Here is a 20,398-nt window from a genome sequence, read left to right as displayed (position 1 = left end):
GGTATTCTAGCTTTTATTTTTAGCCCCTCACCATTTTGTTCAGGATATTGCAGTAAGTGGAAATAACATTTTGTGTTATTAAAGGAGAGACTATGTTTCTAAGTATATCGATTACATTTTCAACGACTCTGTGAAGGCGGTTTATGAAGAATTTCGGAGAGGATTTTATAAAATGTGCGACGAAGACATTATCAAATTATTCCACCCCGAAGAACTGAAGGATGTGATTGTTGGAAATACAGATTATGATTGGAAAACATTTGAAAAGGTACATCATCAAGTCTAAGTTGATTAAATTCAGTTTTCCTTCCTATTTCCTCAATAACTTTTTTTTTTGTATTTTCTCTAGAATGCACGTTATGAACCAGGATATAACAGTTCACATCCCACCATAGTGATGTTTTGGAAGGCTTTCCACAAATTGACTCTGGAAGAAAAGAAACAATTCCTTGGTGAGTATTATATCAATGAATAGATCTGTAATCTTAATGTCTTTTTAATGGGATAAAAATTTCCGTTATGATAAGTACCATTTGCAACAAATCATAGTGTCAGAGCTACGCCTAGTCCAGTTGAACATCCTCTGTGTCCCAACATCAAAAAACAAATGTTAATATATATATAAGCGATCTTTTCCCCTGTGATTTCATCCCTTCTTATTGCTTTTAAAGTTTTTGTTTCTTCATCCAAGCTAAATATCAAGCCTTCTTTCTGTAGCCCTGTCATCATTCACTTATTCAGCCTTTGTGGGATTAACTAAGATATTTTGTCTGGCTAATTTTTACTGTTCCTAGATTATTAATACTATATTTGCTATTACTGTACACAGCTATTTTATTTGTATCGTTAGGCTTAATGACTTTCTCATTTTCTATTTCCTTACTTTTGAGAAATATTTATCTTCTATTTTTATTTTTGTGAATAACATGTATGTTAGAAGATATTCAGACTTAATAGAAGCCCAACCTACCTTTCCAGTCTTAACTCCTAGAGGAAATTTTTGTTCCAACCAAATAATCCCATTGTCTGAACACTCCTGAGCTCACCTTGCACCTTGCCACCTCCAGGCCTTTCTCTGAAGTTCCTTCTCCTTCCTTGAACCTCACCTGCCTCCTTGTTGCCTTTCTAAACCTTTCCATCCTTAAAGGTCCGGCGTAATTCTGAACTCTTGGAAATCCCCTCAGTCATCCCAGCCTGGCTCTCTCTCCTTATTCTCAAGCATAGCATTGACTCAGGAGGCACTTAACTCCATGACACCTCCTTGGGCTGTCTTATACCTTACAGCTTTTGTCTTGCTATTATGTGTCTTTTTCCTCACAAGAATCTAATATTCCCAGTCATACTTTAAGCTGCTTGAGGACAGTGACTGTGTCAGACATTGTTCGAATACAATCCCCAATGCACTGTCAAATGTAGGACACTGCACATGGGCTCACAGTAAAGTTTTGTGAATAAATAGATTTTTTTCTCTGTAAAGAGATTTTGGTCTCCATGTAAAATAGATTGCCTAATTTTATTCTTCTTTTTAGTATTTCTTACAGGAACTGACAGACTACAAATGAAAGATTTAAATAATATGAAAATAACATTTTGCTGTCCTGAAAGTTGGAATGAAAGAGACCCTATGAGAGCACTGACATGTTTCAGTGTCCTCTTCCTCCCTAAATATTCTACAATGGAAACAGTTGAAGAAGCGCTCCAAGAAGCCATCAACAACAGCAGAGGATTTGGCTGACCAGCTTGCTTGTCTAACAGCCTTATTTTTGTTGTTGTTATTGTTGTTGTTGTTGTTGTTTCTCTACTTTGTTTTGTTTTAGGCTTTTAGCAGCCTGAAGCCATGGCTTTTCGTTTCTGTCTCTAGTGATAAGCAGGAAAGAGGGATGAAGAAGAGGGTTTACTGGCCGGTTAGAACCCGTGACTGTATTCCCTCCCTTGGATATCCCTATGCCTACATCATATTCCTCACCTCTTTTGGGAAATATTTTTCAAAAATAAAATAACTGAAAAATTAACATAAAAGTCTTATTCACTATTCAATGTGTTTACCAGCTCTTTTGGAATTGCTATCATTGCATGTAAGATATATCGATTATAATATAGATTAAGCTGTGTCTCTCACACAATGTTTGCATGACTTGGCCTGAAGGGAGACTCTTTAGCTTAGAAGTTTTTTTTTTTTTAAAAACTTGTAATTACCTACCCGATATCTATTCTCCCCTTCTTTCAGTACGGATTCCCTATATGTTCTCAGTCTTTTAAAATCATACATTTCCCAGCCTCTCTTCAAGGTAGGGACAGGTGGCAGTGGTGACAGTTATTGGGAGAGGCTTCTGAGGAAGCTTTTTTATTTAAATGGCTGTTATGCTTTTAATGGAGTTAGGTACAAAATGCATCCAAGCAAAATAATGTTGTACATACTCGTTAACATAGTGATAAACGGAAATTACACTTTGATAATGTAAAATACAGTGTGTTAGGCCCCCAAAAGAAACTACAAAGTTAGCTGCAACTTAAGATACTGGAAAGATTCCTTAGGTTTTTTTTTCTCTTTTTTGAGACAGTTTCACTCTTGTTGCCCAGGCTGGAGTGCAATGGCGCTGTCTCGGCTCATCGCAATCTCCACCTCCTGGGTTCAGGTGATTCTCCTACCTCAGCCTCCCAAGTAGCTGGGATTACAGGCATGCGCCCCCACACCCAGCTAATTTTGTATTTTTAGTAGAGATGGGGTTTCTCCATGTTGGTCAGGCTAGTCTCAAACTTCCCACCTCAGGTGATGCGCCGGCCTCAGCCTCCCAAAGTGCTGGGATTACAGGCATGAGCCACCGTGTCCAGCTGTCCTTAAGTTTTTTTTACCCGTCATCTTTATTATTATAATAGTTCTAAATGATATCTGGGTGGGGCTTAAGGAATAATACAAAGCTCTTTTCAGCTGTGGTTCAAAGAACGTTAGTAAAGCTGTATGACAATGACATTGTGGGACCATGACATTTTCCCAAAAGTATTTCCAATAACATAGGCAGTTGAGAAGCTTCATAGTTTCAAAGTCTGGAAAGCGGTGAAGATATCTTAGGGAATTTTAAAACATTATAAACCCCATTTCTCTCCTGGAGACTTTTTAAAGCATGGACATGAGTTTAAAGATACTGAGAAAACATCAGTTTTCATAAAGCTTCAATGAACTCCCCAAGGTACAAGTGTTGTAAGCAGCCTGTTTACTAAAATGTTGCTGCATTGTACTTTTGGAGGTACAGGTATGCTGTGCTTACAGTGAGAGGACAACTTTATCCCTAGTTAAAAGCACCAGGGGTCAACTTCAGCTTCCATTTACAGAGGATACACCAGTAATCCCTAGGATAGTGAGTGGTTCAAGTACTGCACTACATTTCCAACGTGTCTTACCTATTTGCTCTTAGCACTGGGGCTCTTTTAAACCCTATGTAGATCTATAGAATATTTTTAAAAGAGTCTAAAACTACCTTGAAAATGGTCTTAAAACAATACAGAGCCCTTCTAAAAGAGCTCACTGGATACTCTAACATTTAGAGCAGGGATGCCAATCTTTTGGCTTCCCTGGGCCACATGGGAAGAAGAAGAATTGTCTTGGGCCACACATAAAATACACTAATAATAGTTGATGAGCTAAAAAAAAAATCTCATAATGTTTTAAGAAAACTTACAAATTTGTGTTGGGCTACATTCAAAGCCATCCTGGGACCTGTGGGCCATGCGTTGGACAAGCTTGATTTGAAAAAGGAATAAAGAAAAAAATTGCAGTAGCTCAGTTTCTTTCAAGTGAAGAAGAAAAATGATGTAAAACTAACATGTAGGCTAAAATGTTTGGTAATTAGTGTCAAAAATTACCAAGATTATTAGTACATGTTTTGGTAATCACTACTGCAAGATTAATTTTTTGTGCAAAATATATATTAATAGAACAGAAAAATTGTTTCAGCCTCTAATAGAAGAAAACACAGAGAAGCAGCTAAAGAACAATTAAAAGGGAAGTTTGCTAGCTTTAGAATACAATACACTTCAATTACAGAAATACTTCTTTTTAAAACTACAGTGTTTTAATATACTTTTAGTAATAACCCAATCTAAGGAGCGTGGGAGGCTTGTGAAAAACTCCACCAAGGTGCTACATTTCTAGTGTGGGGTGAATTTATACTTCTGTAAAAAGGAAAGAACTGAGTCACCTCAGCATTTTTTGTTTAAATAGTAACTCATAATCCGATGACACATTTTGCTTCACTAGTTCAAATTTAGGCAGGAAAGGGACTAAGCTAACTGGTCAGACCCAGAAACACAATGATTTGGCAAGCCACAGTCACTTAGCTCATGGATGTGTAATAATCTGCAGAAAAGCTGCTGAACTCTTGTCTGTTCCTTCACATCTGTAGAGGAGTTTGATATAATCACTTCTCTTTCTCGATTTTAAGCTTCATATGGGCAAAGACATCACAAACTGTAGGGTAGCCATCATGGTCTTGGGGGAAGTTATGTTCCTCCTGTTGGGGTGGATTAAGTAATACTTCCTGGCCCTTCTTCCAAAGTAGCCACTTGTCTTCTCCAGAGGGTCGCTGGCTGAGGGTGCCCATCTTTCCTGGCAGGATCCAGTCAGCTGTATTAAAGGGACACCAGGAAGTGATTGTGGGGCTTTTAAGCTTTTGTTGGCCATCTCTGTCCTCAGTACGAGGCACTTCCTTGGGACTTCCTTCCTTATATGGGGGCCTGATTAGCCACTCTGACAAGGGACTGTTGTTTATGACTTGAATCAGCAATTCTAGAAGGAGCCATTGCCTTTGATGCCTTAGCTTGTTCTTTTCTTGAAGGACAGGACCACATATTCAGGGAATCTTGATGCTTCTCAGGCTCAGATTTGGGTTCCACAGGCATCACATTATTTTGTCCATCGTTCTTTAGAAGCCACTTATACAGAGCTTCCTTCTCAATTCTCATCATACACTCTGCAAAACTTGTGCAGGGCTCATTGGCTCTGCATATGTCCTCTATATGTGTCCTGATGGTTCTGGACAAGTCAATCCTCAGAAACGATGCTGAGGGTAGACAATAGTTTCTTGGCCTCCAAGTATTCATTCAGGCACTTCACATTGCCCAGGTTTTTCAAAATCTCTACACTATTGGTCTGGTTGCCCCAACAGTTGATATAGGAGTTGGTTTTGACAAGCCAATCATTCACATTGTAGGACTGGAACAAGAATTTAAACTTCTCACTGGTTTCACAACTGCCATTCTCAGGCTTCTCCAGCTTATAGGATTCCCGGGGAGTCACCAGCCACTCAGATAGATCATCTCATCTTGATCAGAAAGCTCTAGATCTTCCACCTTTTCAATTAGATGGAGAAAGAACTGGTAGTAAAATGGCTGTCACTTTGGATAACTTGGTTTTTTAGGAACTTCTTGTTGCTGACTCTTGAGGAGCAAGTTTTCAAAGCCCTTTAGGTTGCCTGAGACATTACTGAAGAAACTGCAGGCTCTGGAAGAAGTCTATTCTCCAAGGTCTGCTTTTGGGTGAGCCAGTCCTGGGGGGTTTTTCCTGAAGACCACTGGTACAGTTGCTTCCAAGGAGCCATTCCCTGAGAGGGACATCTGTGATGCTGGATGCTGACTTCTGCTCTGGCATTAGGATATAGCCTCTCTTCTCCAGGAAGGGCCTGATATTGGATGAGCTAGCATGAGGCAAGAAGTAGTTAGGAATTTGGTCTTGAGAAACCCAAATGTGGTGATAGTCATGCAGAGCAGTTGTGTCTGCTTCAAAGAGCAGGACAGTTGAATCTTCAAACTTAAGGGTCAAACTGCCCGGTCCCTCCAGGCACACAGAGACTTGGCTAGATCTTTGTTTTGGGTGCACTTCAGTTAATGAATAAGACCGTTGAACTGGCCCAATAACCAGTAGAGCTGCTGGGCCTGCGGCTGAAGTGTCTCCTCTTTAAGCTGATAGATGAGGTCTACCTGTTCATACAGCCACCTCACAGTTTGTAAGGCATTCTAGGTGACAGCTTATACAACTCTGAATCTGAGCTTTGGCTTCTCACAAGTTATCTTTAATTTGCTGTTCGGCCCAGGGAACTCCACCAATAGCAAGCTCCAAGTCCCTCCATGCATTACTACACCTCAAAAGGGGTTCTCTATTACTGGAGTAGCCCCTCTGGTCATGTGAGGTATTCATTCTGCTCACTGCTCCAGCCCCCAACCCCTCTCCAGGTGTTCCAGATGGACTTTGGGTGGACAGAGACACAGCCCCACACAAAACTCCTGAGGAGTCTTTTTAAAGGGAATCTTTTCAACTGACTGGAACCTTTTTGCTTCCTCCTTTATTCTTTACATAGAACAGTATTACCTACTATTGCTCTGACTCCATGTAAGGAGTCTTGCATCAATCAGCCACATGAGGAACACAATTCTCCTACTCTAAAGACACAGCAACCAGGGTGCCAGCTTGAACCAGAGAATAAATCTGCTGATGTCTTGATCTTGGGCTTCCCAGCCACCAGACTGTGAGATAAATGCCTGTTCTTTAAATTACATAGTCTCAGGTATTCTGTTATAGCGGCACAAAATGGACAAAGACAGACTTGTATCCTACCCATGATATATAAAGAACTCTCAAAATTCAGTCTTGATCTTGGGCTTCCCAGCCATCAGATTGTGAGATAAATTCCTGTTCTTATAAATTACATAGTCTCAGGTATTCTGTTATAGCGGCACAAAATGGACAAAGACAGACTTGTATCCTACCCACGATATGTAAAGAACTCTAAAAATTCAATAATGAAGACAAACTCAATTTTAAAATGGGCAAACATTTGAACAGACACAAACAGACACAAGAAGATATATCGAAGGCAAATAAGCTCAACAACATTTATCATTATGGAACTGCAAATTAAAACCCAAGTAAGGTACCACATCACCCCTATTACCATGGCTAAAATTAAATAGACGTACCAAGTGTTGATAAGGATGCAGAAGAACTAGAACTCTTATACACTGTTGGTGGGAATTTAAATGGTTTGACCACTTTGGAAAACTGTTAGGCAGTTTCTTAAAAAGAAATATCTACCATACGATCCTGCTATTCTACTCTTAGGAATTTACCCAAGAGAAATAAAAGTGTATGTCCATGCAAGGATTACATACAAATGTTCATAGCAGCTTTATTTATAATAGCCAGAAATGGAAAACAATGCAAATGTCCATCAATAGGTGAATATATAAATAAATTGTGGTCTGTCCATACTATAGAATAATATTCAGCAATAAAAAGGAATGGACTGTTGACACAACAACATGCAGGAATCTCAAAATAATTATACTGAGTGAAAGAAGTTAATGATGATTATATCCTGTATGATTCATTTATATAAAATGCCAGACAATGCAAGCTAAAGTATAGTGAGAGAAAGCAGATCAGTGGTTGCCTGGGAAAGGGGATGGGGGTGGAGAGGGACAGGAGGGAAGAATTACAGAATGGCACAAGGAAGCTTTGGGGGATGATGGATATGTTCATTGTTTCAGTGGTGAGAATGGTTTCCCAGGTATATACATATCCCAGAATTTGTTGAATTACACACTTTAGATGTGTGTAATTTATTGTATGCCTCTTATATCTCAATAAAGCTGTTTTTAAATTCCAAAGAGAGATGATCTTTCTTATTTGTCTCCCTTGAGTCTCATACCCATTCCATGGCCAGGAAAGGCTAAGATGATTGGCAGTTCCCCTAGAATTGCATCCGATGGAGAAAGAAATTGAGGAGCTATTCTAAAGAAACAGTTCTAGTACAAGCAGCAACTATAAAATTCTAATATGCCTTGGGAAATCTGTCACTGTACACTTTTTGAGTACATAAATGAACATGTATTTCATTTTGTGTGTGTGTGTGCCAAGATGGCAAGCTGTTTGCCTGGGGACAGAATTTAGGGCAACTTTGAGTTGAAAGATAATTTGCCTCAGTCCCTAAATCACAAGGATGACTTTTTAAGGAGTTACCTTGGCTCATAGTTTTGTAAGAGATGCTACAGTACAGGAGAAACAAGAGAGGAACAAGTTTTTGAAACTGGTTAGACAGTGGTCCGTTAAGAGAGTTCAAGAGTCCAATCATTATTAATAACATATTCAAGGCCAACCTATAAAACATGCGACCTGAAAGTATTTGAAGGATAGCTCACAATAGGTAGAAAATGAAGTGTCTTTCATTTGCTAACACAATAAAATTAATAATAAGACAAGATACAAACTCAAACAACACCAGTGAGTAAGTGTTTTCCTCTGTTATGAAGTGGTATTTATATTCTCAAGCAGAGAGAAAATGGAATAAAATAAAATCTATCTTATTTAATATATATTTTTAAACATGTGCTAAATTGTGTTTGTTATAGAAGAAAGAGCAATAGTTGTACCTGGTGTGTGATGTCCACCCATTAGACCTAACTTGATAGAGTGGGATCTACCTCTGGAATTTCCTACTTTTTTTTTTTTTAGATGGAGTCTCACTCCGTCGCCCAGGCTGGAATGCAGTGGCATGATCTCAGCTCACTGCAACCTCTGCCTCCTGGGTTCAAGCTATTCTCCTGCCTCAGCCTCCCGAGTAGCTGGGACTACAGGCACTTGCCACCACGCCCGGCTAATTTTTTTTTTATTTTTAGTAGAGATAGGGTTTCACCGTGTTAGCCAGGATGGTCTCGATCTCCAGACCTTGTGATCCACCCGCCTTGGCCTCCCAAAGTGCTGGGATTACAGGGGTGAGCCACTGCGCCCGGCCTGGAATTTCCTACTTGTTAGCCATCTATAAACCCACTTCCATCACCCTTTGTTTCTTTCTCCCTCCCTGTCTCTGAGGAGAGGTGTCTTGTGTTCTATTTGTGCTCTGATTGCATTCCTTTCCGCCTCCAAGACCTCCATCATTTCTCCATGCTTTCCTATATCTTTTTTTTCTTTTTCTTTTTTTTTTTTTTTTGAGACAGAGCCTCGCTTTATTGCCCAGGCTGGAATGCAGTAGTGCGATGCTGGCTCACCACAACCTCTGCCTCCCCACAACCTCTGCTTCCTGGGTTCAAGCAATTCTCATGCCTCAACCTCCCAAGTAGCTGGAATTACAGGCATGCACACCACACCCAGCTAATTTTTATATTTTTGGTAGAGACAGGGTTTGGCCATGTTGCCCAAGCTGGTCTCAACTCCTGGCCTCAGGTGATCCACCAACCTTGGCCTCCCAAAGTGCTGGGATTACAGGCGTGAGCCACTATGCCCAGCCAGCTTTCCTATATCTTCTAATCTTCAATTACTTCACCACAGGCTCTTCCATATCCACATTTCTGCCATTAAGATAATACATTTTAGAATGTCCCTCTTCATTATATATCCCCCTTTTCCTTCTTCCTATTCTTTTTCCTAAAAATCTACAATTAGGAAATTCCTGCCTTAATTTCTCCATGACACCGATCTGCCCTCCAGTCCCCCACTTCTCCCACTCAGACTGCTCCAGTAAAAGTCACAGATGACTTTTTTTGTTGTAAAAATCAACAGAAACTTGTTATTTCCATCTTAAATCATTTCTACTGCATTTGAAACCGTTGACTACTTTCTCCTTGAAACGAGACTGTTGCTCTCCTTTTCTTGACTTATTTCCCATTTCCTTTGTATCCTTACACCCCCAACCCCTGGACTCCTGATCAAGTCTATGGCTTCAGTTATTACTGGGCCCACGGCTAAGGTGTCTCCTCTTTAAGCTGATAGATGATGTCTACCTGTGATACCTGGAGCTATACCTCTGACCTACAGGAATTCATATATTCCAGCACGATAGCCGTTTTTCTATATAGTCTATGTCACTACCTGCATGCCCCTTGGCTCTTTAATCTCAACATTTGCAAGGAGAAAATTGTCATTTTTTATTCTAAAAATGTTTTTCTGTATTTCACAGCTTGGAGTGATCCCACCAATATCTTCAAGAAGAAGCCTACAGTCATCTTCCATTTCTCCCTCTTTTTTTTATCACATTCCACATGCAAGTCAAGTTCTAATAATTTGAGTTTTAACATCTCTGTAACCCCACTACTGCCAGTGCTCTAAGCTCAAGATCATCATCTACTGGCTGGGTGCAGTGGCTCACACCTGTAATCCCAGCACTTTGGGAGGTCGAGGCAGGTGGGTCACCCAAGGTCAGGAGTTCGAGACCAGTGTGGCCAACATGGTGAAACCCTGTCTCTACCAAAAATACAATAATTAGCTGGGTATGGTGGCAGGTGCCTGTAATCCCAGCTACTCGGGAGGCTGAGGCAGGAGAATTGCTTGAACTCGAGAGGCAGAGGTGGCAGTGAGCTGAGATGGTGCCATTGCACTCCAGCCTGGGTGACAGAGCAAGACTCAGTCTCAAAAAAAAAGAAAAAAAATCTCTTGTCCCATCACTTTATTAGCCTCTCAATGTTCTCCTTGTATCTAGACCAACACTGCCCAACAGAGCTTGCTGTGAAGCTGGAAATCTGTATCTGCACTGTCCAATAAGTTGGACTCCTCTGTAGATAAGGCTTTGTCTTTGAAGAATTTTGAAAAGTAAACACATTCATTGGCAGCAGTGGGAAAAACAGTCTAGAACTGTGCCGTCCTATATTGGCTCTTTAATAAAAATTCAATAAATTTAAAAGGTTCTCAGTCACATTAGTCACATTTCTAGTACTCAATATCTACATGTGACAAGTGGTTACTGTACTGTAAGTATGAACACTTGCCACAGCAGGGATCTGTAACATACAAACCCTCTGGAATGCTGCACGTGCTTTTTTTTCTTTTTCCTTTTTTATGGGAAAAAGAGCCATAGTGTTTATCAGCTGCACAAATCCAAACCATTTAAAAGTCAGGCAATAAATTGCGATTTCACTGACACTGACTATTATTACAGCTCCCAAATCCTTCTTGATGTGCCCTGTGTACAGCTCCAGCCTCATCTCCCACTGTTTGGGAGATTTTGTTATTGTGCAAACATCACAGAGTGTACTTACACGCTGTTTGTAAGTACACTCTGTGATGTTTGCACAATGCTACAAACCTGTACAGCATGTGTACTGTACTGAAACTGTAGGCAATTGTAACACAATGGTCAATATTTGTATATCTAAAAATAGAAATGGTACAGTAAAAATATGATATAAAAGATAAAAAATGGTACTTACCATGAATGGAGCTTGCAGGACTGGAAGTGGCTCTAAGTCAGTGAGTGAGTGGTGAGCGAATGTGAAGGCTTAGGACATTACACCACTGTAGACTTTATAAACACTACACTTAGGCTACACTAAATTTATTTTAAAAATAAAGCAATTGCTTTACAATATTATGACAGCTATGATGCTACTAGGCGACAGGAATTTTTAGCTCCTAATATAATCTTATGGGGCTACTGTTGTATATGTAGTCTGTTGTTACTGGAAACATCATTAAGCAGCCCATGATTCTATTTCAGTTTCCTGAATGGGCCCAGTCTCTTTTCTGTGTTTTCACACATGCTTTTCCTTTTGCCTGGAACCCTCTTCCCATTGCACCACTATCTCTCCCTCTTCCTCACCTCCTCGCTTCAATTCTGCCTCCTCCTCTGTTATTCCTATTCATTTTTCAGGATTCACTTCTGCTGGATGCTACCTAGCTCTGCATTTCACCAGTGCAGCTGTCTTTCTGCTTCCTTCTGAGGGATCAATTGCCAATGGTCCCATGAGTTAACCAAAAGTGCCATCTAGTGGCAAACGCAGAAGACAACAATCGCCTCCAAATAAAGCATTTCACTCAGAGGGACAAAACTTGGAATAGTGGACAGGCTTTCTCCACCACTACACACAGTAGGGAGAATCTACTGTGGCTCTTGGCTCTTCTTGATAGTTTCACATTTTCTACCTAACTTAAAACTCTCCCTTGGTCTGGATGTAGGTAGGTATCATAATTTTCATCTTACAGATGCAGCCTCAAGTTCAGAGGGTCCTCCTTAAAATCCCCTTCTTTGGGCCAGGCGCAGTGGCTCACGCCTGTAATCCCATCACTTTGGGAGGCTGAGGCGGGCGGATCACGAGGTCAGGAGATCTAGACCATCCTGGCCAACACGGTGAAACCCCGTCTCTACTAAAAATACACGCCTGGCATCCCAGCACTTTGGGAGGCCAAGGCGGGCGGATCACGACGAGGTCAGGAGATCGAGACCATCCTGCCTAACGCGGTGAAACCCCGTCTTTACTAAGAAATACAAAAAATTAGCCAGGCGTGGTGGCGGGCACCTGTAGTCCCAGCTACTCAGGAGGCTGAGGCAGGAGAATGGCGTGAACCCAGGAGGCGGAGCTTGCAGTGAGCCGAGATTGCGCCACTGAACTCCAGCCTGGGCAACAGAGCGAGACTACGTCTCAAAAAAAAAAAAAAAATCCCCTTTTTTGCAGGATTGGCCACAAATAAAGAAGGAAAGTAAGTCACAATAGGCCAGGTTTTGCTCCTTCAGGATGGGAATTTCTCATTTAGAGCTGGTAGGAAGGATCTCATTAACATGTGGTTAAAGATGATTTGTCAGTGATGCAGCTGAGGACACTTAAAAAGAGACGCTTGTTAAGAGTCTCTAGGGAAGAAATAGATCCCCTGGCATTGTGAAGTCAGCGGATTATCGAGGAGGAAGAGGAGTGGGGAAGAGTTTCATTAATGTAGGAATAAGACAGTGTTCCTCATGGTGGGTTTACATTGCAACAAATGGAAGTGTTGGGGTCAAAGCCATGGTGTGCAGCATGAGGTACGTAATGGGCAGCTTGTGTCCCTATGAACAGATATGAAGCCAGGATGATTTGCTAGTGAGAAGCTTGGGAAGGAACACTAGAAACCTGTTGAATTCCCAATACAGGGTGTCATATTTCATAGGGTCACTAGAAGTAGCACAATGGGTGGACAAAATTTAGAAGGCATAAGACCTGCATTCACTTTTGGCCATGCCTCTAACCAGCATCTGACCTCCAGCAAGTGACCTGGAACCACTGAGCCTTAGGCTGGACACTGAGATACTGCTTTTTTAATTTTCCTCTAACAACTTTATTGAGATATAATTCACATAGCATGTAACTCAGCCATATATAGTGTACAACTCAACGGTTTTTAGTATCTTCACAGAATTGTGCAAGCATCACCATAGTCAATTTTTCTGTTTGGGTTTTTTGTTTTTTTTTTTTGAGACAAGGTCTTGCTTGGTTGCTCAGGCTGGAGTGCAGTGGCAAGATCATGGCTCACCACATCCTTGACCTCCTGGGCTGGATCCTCCCACCTCAGCCTCCTGAGTAGCTGGGACCACAGGCACACACCACCATGCCCAGCTAATATTTTTTTTATTTTTTTAATTTTTTGTAGAGACAGGGTCTCTCTATGTTGCCCAGGCTGGTCTTGAACTCCTGGGCTCAAGCGATCCTCCCACCTTGGCCTCCCAAATTGCCACCATAGTCCATTGTAGAACATTTTTATCACCCCAAAGAGAAACCTTGTATACCCTTTAGCCAAAACTGCACAATCTCCCCCTTCTTCTCCAGCTCTATGCAGCTACTAATCTACTGTCTGTCTCTAGAGATTGACTATTATGGACATTTCAAATAAATGAAATTAGACTATGTGACCTTTTGTAACTGGCTTCTATGACTTAGCATGATGTTTGCAAGGTTCATCCATAGTCTAGCATATATCAGTACTTTATCACTTTATATTGCCAAATATTATTTCATTATATTCATATCACATTTTATCTATCCATTCATCAGTTTATGGACGTTTGGGTTGTTTCTACTTTTTGGCTATCCTAAATGATGCTGCTATGAACATCTGCATACAAGCTGTTGTGAATACTTAAGTTCTCACTTCTCTTGAGTATATACCTGGGAGTGAAATTGCTGGGTCATGTGGCAACTCTACATTTGACCTTTTGTGGTCTTGCTGTTTTCCAAAGAAGCTGCAACATTTTATATTCTCACCAGCAGTGTATGAAGGCTTAAGAGGTCTTTTAAAACTGCTGATCTGTTCATAAGAGTGTCAATAAGAGGCTGGGCATGGTGGCTCACGCCTGTAATCCCAGCACTTTGGGAGGCTGAGGCGGGTGGGTCACTTGAGGTCAGGAGTTCAGGACCAGCCTGGCCAACATGGTGAAACCTCGTCTCTACTAAAAACACAAAAATTATTAGCCAGGCATGGTGGTGCACCCCTGTAATCCCAGCTACTGGGGAGGCTGAGGCGGGAGAATCACTTGAACCCAGGAGGTGGAGGTTGCAGCGAGCAGAGATCGTGCCACTGCACTCCAGCCTGGGTGAGAGTGAGACTCTGTCTCAAACAACAACAACAGCAGCAGCAACAACAAAAAAGTGTCGATAAGATATAGGGGCATTACTTTTATCTAGCCACATATCAAGTGCTCAATTCCTTTTTCCCTCTTGCTGTGCTATTGTTATGTAATCACATCTGTATGTTACAAACTCAATACTTAGTTATAATTATTTTATATAATCTGATGTCTCTTAAACTGAGAAAAGGACAGCAAGTATATATTTATAGCATTCATTACATTATTTATCTCTTATGGTTTTCTTCATGTATTCTTATGAATTCAAGTTACTATCTGGTATCATTTTTGTACTGCAAATACAGCTTTGCTTACCTCCATTTCCTTTATGATGTTAATGCTAAATATGTTATATATGTTACAGGCTCCCAAATACAATGCATCTTGCATAAACATGGTTTTTTTCTATAATTGCCCTATAAATAAGAATGACAAAATACGCATTTATACTGTCTTTTATAATTACATAATTACCTTTACTATGCTGATGGCCTATGCCTCGGAGGAGGTACCATAACCCTCAACTAGGAGCTGGGGGAAGAGCGAGCCCTGTGTTCTTGACTACACCCTCCTGGAGTGGCCATCACCAAACTGAGAGGGAGCAGAAAAGAAGTGGTTGGTGGGTCAGATGACAAAAACTTGCTGTTCTTATTAAGTTTCAGTAGGTTTCCTTGAATGTTTCTTCATTTAATGAGCTGTATGCCCTTAGGACAACTTCCAGACCGTTTAAATGGTTGTTTTGTTTCTAATTTTCACTAGTTAGGCTTGTTTCACTGGTGAATGGGTCCACAAAGTTCCTCACATGGTCTCTAGAAGTATCACTTAGTTCTTTACAAAGTACCCTTGCATATAAAATTTTATTTGATCCTCACCATTTTATGAAACAAGGGTAAGGACTTTTTAGCCCTAAAAATGAGGCCCAGAATGCTAAGTAACTGGCTGAAGTTATAAGGTTTCTCAGAGCCATGCGTTCACTCAGGAGGCACTTACTGCCTGCTCTATGCTAAACATTAGATTTAAAATGTTCAGCATTTACTGTATAGACAGGAGACAAAAACCAGACAATTGCAGCACAAGGTTAAGTGCTAGAATAAAGCATACAGTGCCTTAAGCAATAAGAAGGGCACTGGCTGGGTGCAGTGGCTCACTCCTGTAATCCCAGCACTTTGGGAGGCCGAGGCGGGTGGATCGCTTGAGCCCAGGAGTTGAGACCAGCCTGGACAACATGGTGAAACCCCATCTCTACAAAAAAATACAAAAAAAAAAAATTAGCCAAGCATGGTGGCACATGACTGTAGTCCCAGCTACTTGGGAGGCTGAGGTGGGAGAATCACTTGAACTCAGGAGGTGGAGGCTGCAATGAGCCATGATCGTACCACACCACTGCACTCCAGCCTGGGCAACAGAGTAAGACCCTGTCTCAAAAAAAAGGGGGGGGCGGTTGGGTGGTCACCTAGTCCAGTCTTGAAGAATTAGAAACTAAGCATTTTGTTTTTCTTGTAAATAGAAAGGACCAAATAGCACAAAATAAAGTGGCACATGGCATGGTAGTTAAGACTGAAGCCAGATGGCTAGATGGTTTACATTTCCATCCGATGATTAGCTATGTTACCTTGGGTAAGTCACTTAATCTCTCTGTGCTTGTTTCCTTATCTGTAAAATGGCACTAATATTACCTACTCTTTAGGGTTATACGATTGAAGACAGCACTATGTTTATAATTGTACCTGGTATATGTTTATACTGTAACAACTGATTGCTAAATAAATTCTATTAGTGAGAGGATGGTGTTAAATATTAAACTTCCCCAGGGCATTCTTGTCAGTGTTTCCTGAAATTGACTTCCTGAGATATAGTATGTACTTGTTTTCAGAATTGTTTCCTTTTCTCTGACTTGGTTAAGTGTGAGATTTAGGGTTAACTGAAAAGAACAACTCTTCAGGAAATACCTGGGAACCTGTAGTCTTCCAGGTTATCTGTATGTTGCCATAGGGTAATTTTAACATGTTGTTTGTACTACAGTATACCTTAATTCAAAAGAAAACACATCTAACATGTTTTAATTTTTTGATGCAGAAGAATCAGTTTAAAGTTTCTGTTAACATAAGATTCCAATAAAAATAAAGTTTGTATTCGGTTCTTAGGTTTCTTTGGGTTAACTTCTGAAACACACTATATTTCCGAAGTATTGTACTATGCTCTATTAGTCTTGTTGAAAGTTCTAGAAAATCAGGGGCTATTAATGTGTCGATGCTCATGCCCTTAGTGGTGTTATTCGGCATCCTGGGAAAATAAACTGAAATGTGGCTCATATATGGCTCTAAGCTCAACAGGGTACAATCCACGACTTGCAAGTCTTCCCACCCCCCACTTTCCTAGGAAATGATTCTGTTTTGGGTATTAAGTACCTCTCTAAACACAACTACATTTGGTGCAGTTTTACAACTTCCCTTAGTATCATTAACGCTTCTGTGACCAAACAAATAAACAAACAAATGACTACTGCAAACTGGTTTATTTTTTATAGGAAAGTGTCAACATCTTTATTGCTAATATAAGCATTTAATGTCAAAGAAATGAAGGTAATTTTACAAACTCAATTTTTGTAAGTATGTGAAGTTTCTATTTGATTATGTGGTTTTATATCACATTCGTTCAAATGCATTTCTCTCCCTTAGAGGGACTATTCCAACATCACTCCTTTGGAATTATTTCAGTCATCCCTAACATGTGACTTTACCAAAGACCTTGAAGCTAAACAAACAAGCAAAACAAAATTTCAATGACTCTTAGATGAACGGAGTAAGAGATAGTCATCACATGTCAATTAGGGACGTTCATCTCCAACAAGACACTGTCAAAATGTTTCTTCTGATATAGCAGTTGTAAGTCAGAGCCTTCAAAAAAAAAAAGGGCAGAACAAGAGTACAATAAAAGAAGCGTCTGCAACTTAAGCCTCCCACAGTCCTAAGCCTGATATGCACAAAGCAAAGCCTCTTTCCCGCAAACTAAATTCCATCCATTTGAGCTTTCAGAGATAGATGCCCAAGAGCTATCATTAACAGATACAGCATATTGACTCTAGTTGCATCAATTATGCCTGAAGAGTTTAATACCCATCCAAGTCCAAAGGTGGAAGAATACATACACTGGTATGGTAATAGGCAAGAGCAGGCTGTAAAAGCAAAGGCTGGCTGTGCTAGTGCAGCCCTGTGGGAAGTTTTCTTCCACAGAGGCTGAGTAGAACAGTCCTGCTAAAGAAACCAGTGGAATAAGAACAGTCAACGTAGGAAGAGACAAAAACATTCTTCTCTTCCACTTATTACCTGCCACTGTGTTTTAAAAGGTATATGGTACTAAGAAAAGTTGGCTGTTGCGTTTTTTTTATTTTTTTAAATTATGAACTAGCGCTGCTCCACTTCTTCTTGCTTCTTACTTTGACGTGTCATCCTAGCTGCCTGTGGTATCATATTAGGAATCCCATCAATGATTGGATAAGCTATTCCCAACTCTTCATTAATCAATTCATTTGTTGATGCTTCATATCTGAGGTGGAAAAAAAAGAACAAAATGAGTTGTGGGAAAATAAAATGCTTGAAGAGGCTGATTTTCAACAAATACCACCATTTATCCAATTTTTGGTATGGAGTTAATCCCAGAATAATCTTCTTTAATTCTAAAAGCAACAATAGCCAATTCAACCTTTTATTTTAGAAAAATTCTCTTACAATCTGTAATTATTCCCATTTTAGTCAGTTTCACTCATATTCTCTTTTTCACCTTATTCACAAGTTATTCCTTAATTTTTTTTTCATACTAGTCAGAAAAGATCCCCCTCTCTTATCCAAATATGCCTTCATTACTTTGGTCAACCCCCAAACCATCCCTGTTAATTTACTACTGGAATAAACACTAGAGAAAAATCAACTTCTTCGTTTTAGAATAAATGCTAAGTAGAGAAACTTAACTAATCCATTAGAAGGAAATCACTGGAAAAGGTGAGAGGGCAGAAATGAGGAAACTTTCGAAAGCACTAAGTCTGCAGTGAGCTAGTTATAAACGTAAATCAAATGATAATTTCAAGGTTTGAGAAAACTGAATAATATGTTTATTACGGGAAAAAGAAATATGAAAAATTGCTAGCAATCTAACATTCAAAGATAACCACTGATAACATTTTGGTGTTTAATTTATGCGATTTGTAATACTAGCGTTAGTGTTGTCAATATTCAATTTTGGTAGCTTGGAAACTGTAGAGCTGTCTTCCCAAAAACTAGTTAAAGAGGCTTCTACGAAACCTGCTAGGCCACAACTAAGAGCCACCGGGCAGCAAACACAGCTGAATTGCTTAAGATTGTCAGGCACCAGTTATACAAGACACTTTCACAAGAATCTGGAGGGTACAACAATACTTTTCATTATCTTGGCTTAAAAACCGGAAGGCTTTGGACTTGTCCTAAATCGCAGTGGTTCATAAACCTGGTGGTACGTTAGAAATCATTTAGGGACCGTTTAAGAGCACAAATAAGCTGGGCGTGGGGGTGGCGCCTGTCTCCCGACTCCTGAGGAGGCTGAGGCGGGATTTCTAGGCCAGTCTGGGCAACGTAGGGGGCACCCTGTCTCTTAAAAGGAAAAAAAAAAAAAAAAGAAAATACAAATGTTCTGGTCCCATCCCCCGAGCATTCCAAGTCTGCCCGTCTTGGGGGCTGTCGGGGAATCGGCATTTTTAAAACGGTCCCCGGGTGATTGCAATGCGCAGCCGGTCGCGAACCCTAAAACGCTTCGAGCCATTCCCGCAGGCTGGCCATGTGTTCTGGGAGATGTGGGAGGCGGCTCCCCAGCCTCCGGTCTCTCCCGTCCTGCCCGCTGTGCGCCCGGCGAGGACAGAGTCCAGAATATGGCAGCGGAGAGTACTTGACCGACCTACAAGGCCCCAGTGGCTGCGAGAGGCCGCGGTCCACCGCTCCCTTTCCGCCCACCGGGAGGCTGCGAAGGAAGGGCCAAGACCAGCGAGTCACCTGAGCGGCTTCTTGGAGAGCGGGCACACCAGGAACTCCAGCAGCGCCGGATCGAAGGCGCGGGGCGGCTCCTCAGTCTTCTTGCCCGGGTCGGCCAGAGGCCGCGACCCCGACGCGTGCAGGCACCTACGGGCGACCGCGGACGGCGGCGCGCGCGTTCCCCGCAGCGCTGAGGCGAGCCTGCAGCGTGCTTCACTCAGCATGGTCTGGCAGCCGGAGACCAGGCCTCACTGCGCCCTCGCCAGCCGTGGCCGAGCTCCTGGCTCCCCGTTCGTCCAGGCCAGCCGGCCAGGCCCCGCCCCCTGGTGCTCTGGGAAACACTGCCGGGGAGTAGGCGGAGCGGGCGCTTTGGTTCCGAGGGTGCTCCTTCTCCGACTCCTTTTCCCACGGGCGTCATTTACAGTCTGTAGGACAGCCCCAGGGCAGAGGCCTCTGGTGGGTGCCCCACCGCCTCACCAGGCTACAAACTAAACCAGTGTTTAAGTCGAGGTGTCTGGGTTTTCACCGGGGCCTGTCGCAGTGATGCCAGGAAGCCAGTGGCCAGGCCTCAGAGTTGTAGGGAGTTAGGCTTGGACCTACCTGGTTACCTCCAAGTGAAGTTTCAAACACACTGTTATGTATTGTATTGAATGTATTATCATGGATGTATTGAAAGCGCTCATTTGTTTCATGTACATCTTTACTATACCGTTAGTTTCTGTAACCTTGTTTGGCTTTTTTCTCTCTAATTAAAAAAAGTGAGAACCTGGAAGGAATGGCCTAGGCCTCTGACCCTCCAAAATATATAAATTCTTCCTGCCTGAGACCCAGTCATTGTGAAGTATTTGCGTAATAAAGCACAGCTAATTTACTTCTATAAATGAGCTTGGAGGCCTCAAGGGGCCTAACTGTGTAACAGGCAGATGTGATCTGCCTGTTAAAGATCCATTCAGTGAATTTGTATCCCAGGTTTGCTTCCGACTCTCCGAGGAAGTGATGCATGTTAGATCTCTTTCTTACAGTGTAGTAGATGGGAAGTTGGGCTCTGGG

General features: G+C 41.4%; 3 protein-coding genes and 1 pseudogene across 6 annotated transcripts in view; 1 reads left to right on the top strand and 3 right to left on the bottom strand.

Moving 5' to 3' along the window:
• HERC5 (HECT and RLD domain containing E3 ubiquitin protein ligase 5) overlaps nucleotides 1-2,019 on the top strand; it is a 50,213-nt gene extending 48,194 nt beyond the window's left edge. For both annotated transcript variants that reach the window (XM_055297024.2, XM_055297025.2), the window contains 3 exons: nucleotides 85-268; nucleotides 350-452; nucleotides 1,530-2,019. In XM_055297024.2, the coding sequence (XP_055152999.2) occupies nucleotides 85-268; nucleotides 350-452; nucleotides 1,530-1,735 (493 nt within the window). In that variant the 3' untranslated portion in view covers nucleotides 1,736-2,019. The remainder of the gene's footprint in view (nucleotides 1-84; nucleotides 269-349; nucleotides 453-1,529) is intronic.
• Nucleotides 2,020-4,388: 2,369 nt separating this feature from the next.
• Nucleotides 4,389-6,202, bottom strand: LOC129492136 (nuclear receptor coactivator 4-like; annotated as a pseudogene).
• Nucleotides 6,203-16,864: 10,662 nt separating this feature from the next.
• PIGY (phosphatidylinositol glycan anchor biosynthesis class Y) lies at nucleotides 16,865-17,657 on the bottom strand. The gene has a single exon (XM_063610271.1). The coding sequence runs from the start codon at nucleotides 17,655-17,657 to the stop codon at nucleotides 17,442-17,444; it is 216 nt and encodes a 71-aa protein (XP_063466341.1). The 3' UTR covers nucleotides 16,865-17,441.
• Nucleotides 16,865-19,770, bottom strand: PYURF (PIGY upstream open reading frame). Of its 3 annotated transcripts, none has more exons than XM_063610267.1 (3): nucleotides 19,370-19,696; nucleotides 17,788-17,897; nucleotides 16,865-17,248 (listed from the first exon to the last, which is right to left on the bottom strand). In XM_063610267.1, exons 1-3 carry the CDS (start codon nucleotides 19,570-19,572, stop codon nucleotides 17,175-17,177), a joined length of 387 nt encoding a protein of 128 aa, XP_063466337.1. In that variant the 5' UTR covers nucleotides 19,573-19,696; the 3' UTR covers nucleotides 16,865-17,174. The 3 variants fall into 3 exon arrangements, with proteins under 3 accessions (XP_063466337.1, XP_055152997.2, XP_055152998.1); XM_055297022.2 differs by having other exon boundaries at nucleotides 17,788-17,902; nucleotides 19,375-19,688; XM_055297023.2 differs by having other exon boundaries at nucleotides 16,865-17,897; nucleotides 19,370-19,770.
• Between the last annotated feature and the right edge of the window lie 628 nt (nucleotides 19,771-20,398).

This window comes from Symphalangus syndactylus, chromosome 10 (genome assembly GCF_028878055.3).
Source record: "Symphalangus syndactylus isolate Jambi chromosome 10, NHGRI_mSymSyn1-v2.1_pri, whole genome shotgun sequence".
In the NCBI taxonomy this organism is placed as follows: domain Eukaryota; kingdom Metazoa; phylum Chordata; class Mammalia; order Primates; family Hylobatidae; genus Symphalangus; species Symphalangus syndactylus.
The sequence above is the reverse complement of the archived record's forward strand: the minus strand, read 5'-3'. Positions and strand labels throughout refer to the sequence as shown.

Excerpts from the sequence above, each read along its gene's own strand:
- PYURF (XM_063610267.1), bottom strand. The coding sequence starts at position 19,572 with ATGCTGAGTGAAGCACGCTGCAGGCTCGCCTCAGCGCTGCGGGGAACG. Across the intron at positions 17,898-19,369 it reads CTCTCCAAGAAGCCGCTCAG|ATATGAAGCATCAACAAATG; the intron begins GTGACTCGCTGG and ends TTTCCACCTCAG. Across the intron at positions 17,249-17,787 it reads AGCTAGGATGACACGTCAAA|GCTCTGACTTACAACTGCTA; the intron begins GTAAGAAGCAAG and ends TTTTTTTTGAAG.
- PIGY (XM_063610271.1), bottom strand. The coding sequence starts at position 17,657 with ATGTTTTTGTCTCTTCCTACGTTGACTGTTCTTATTCCACTGGTTTCT.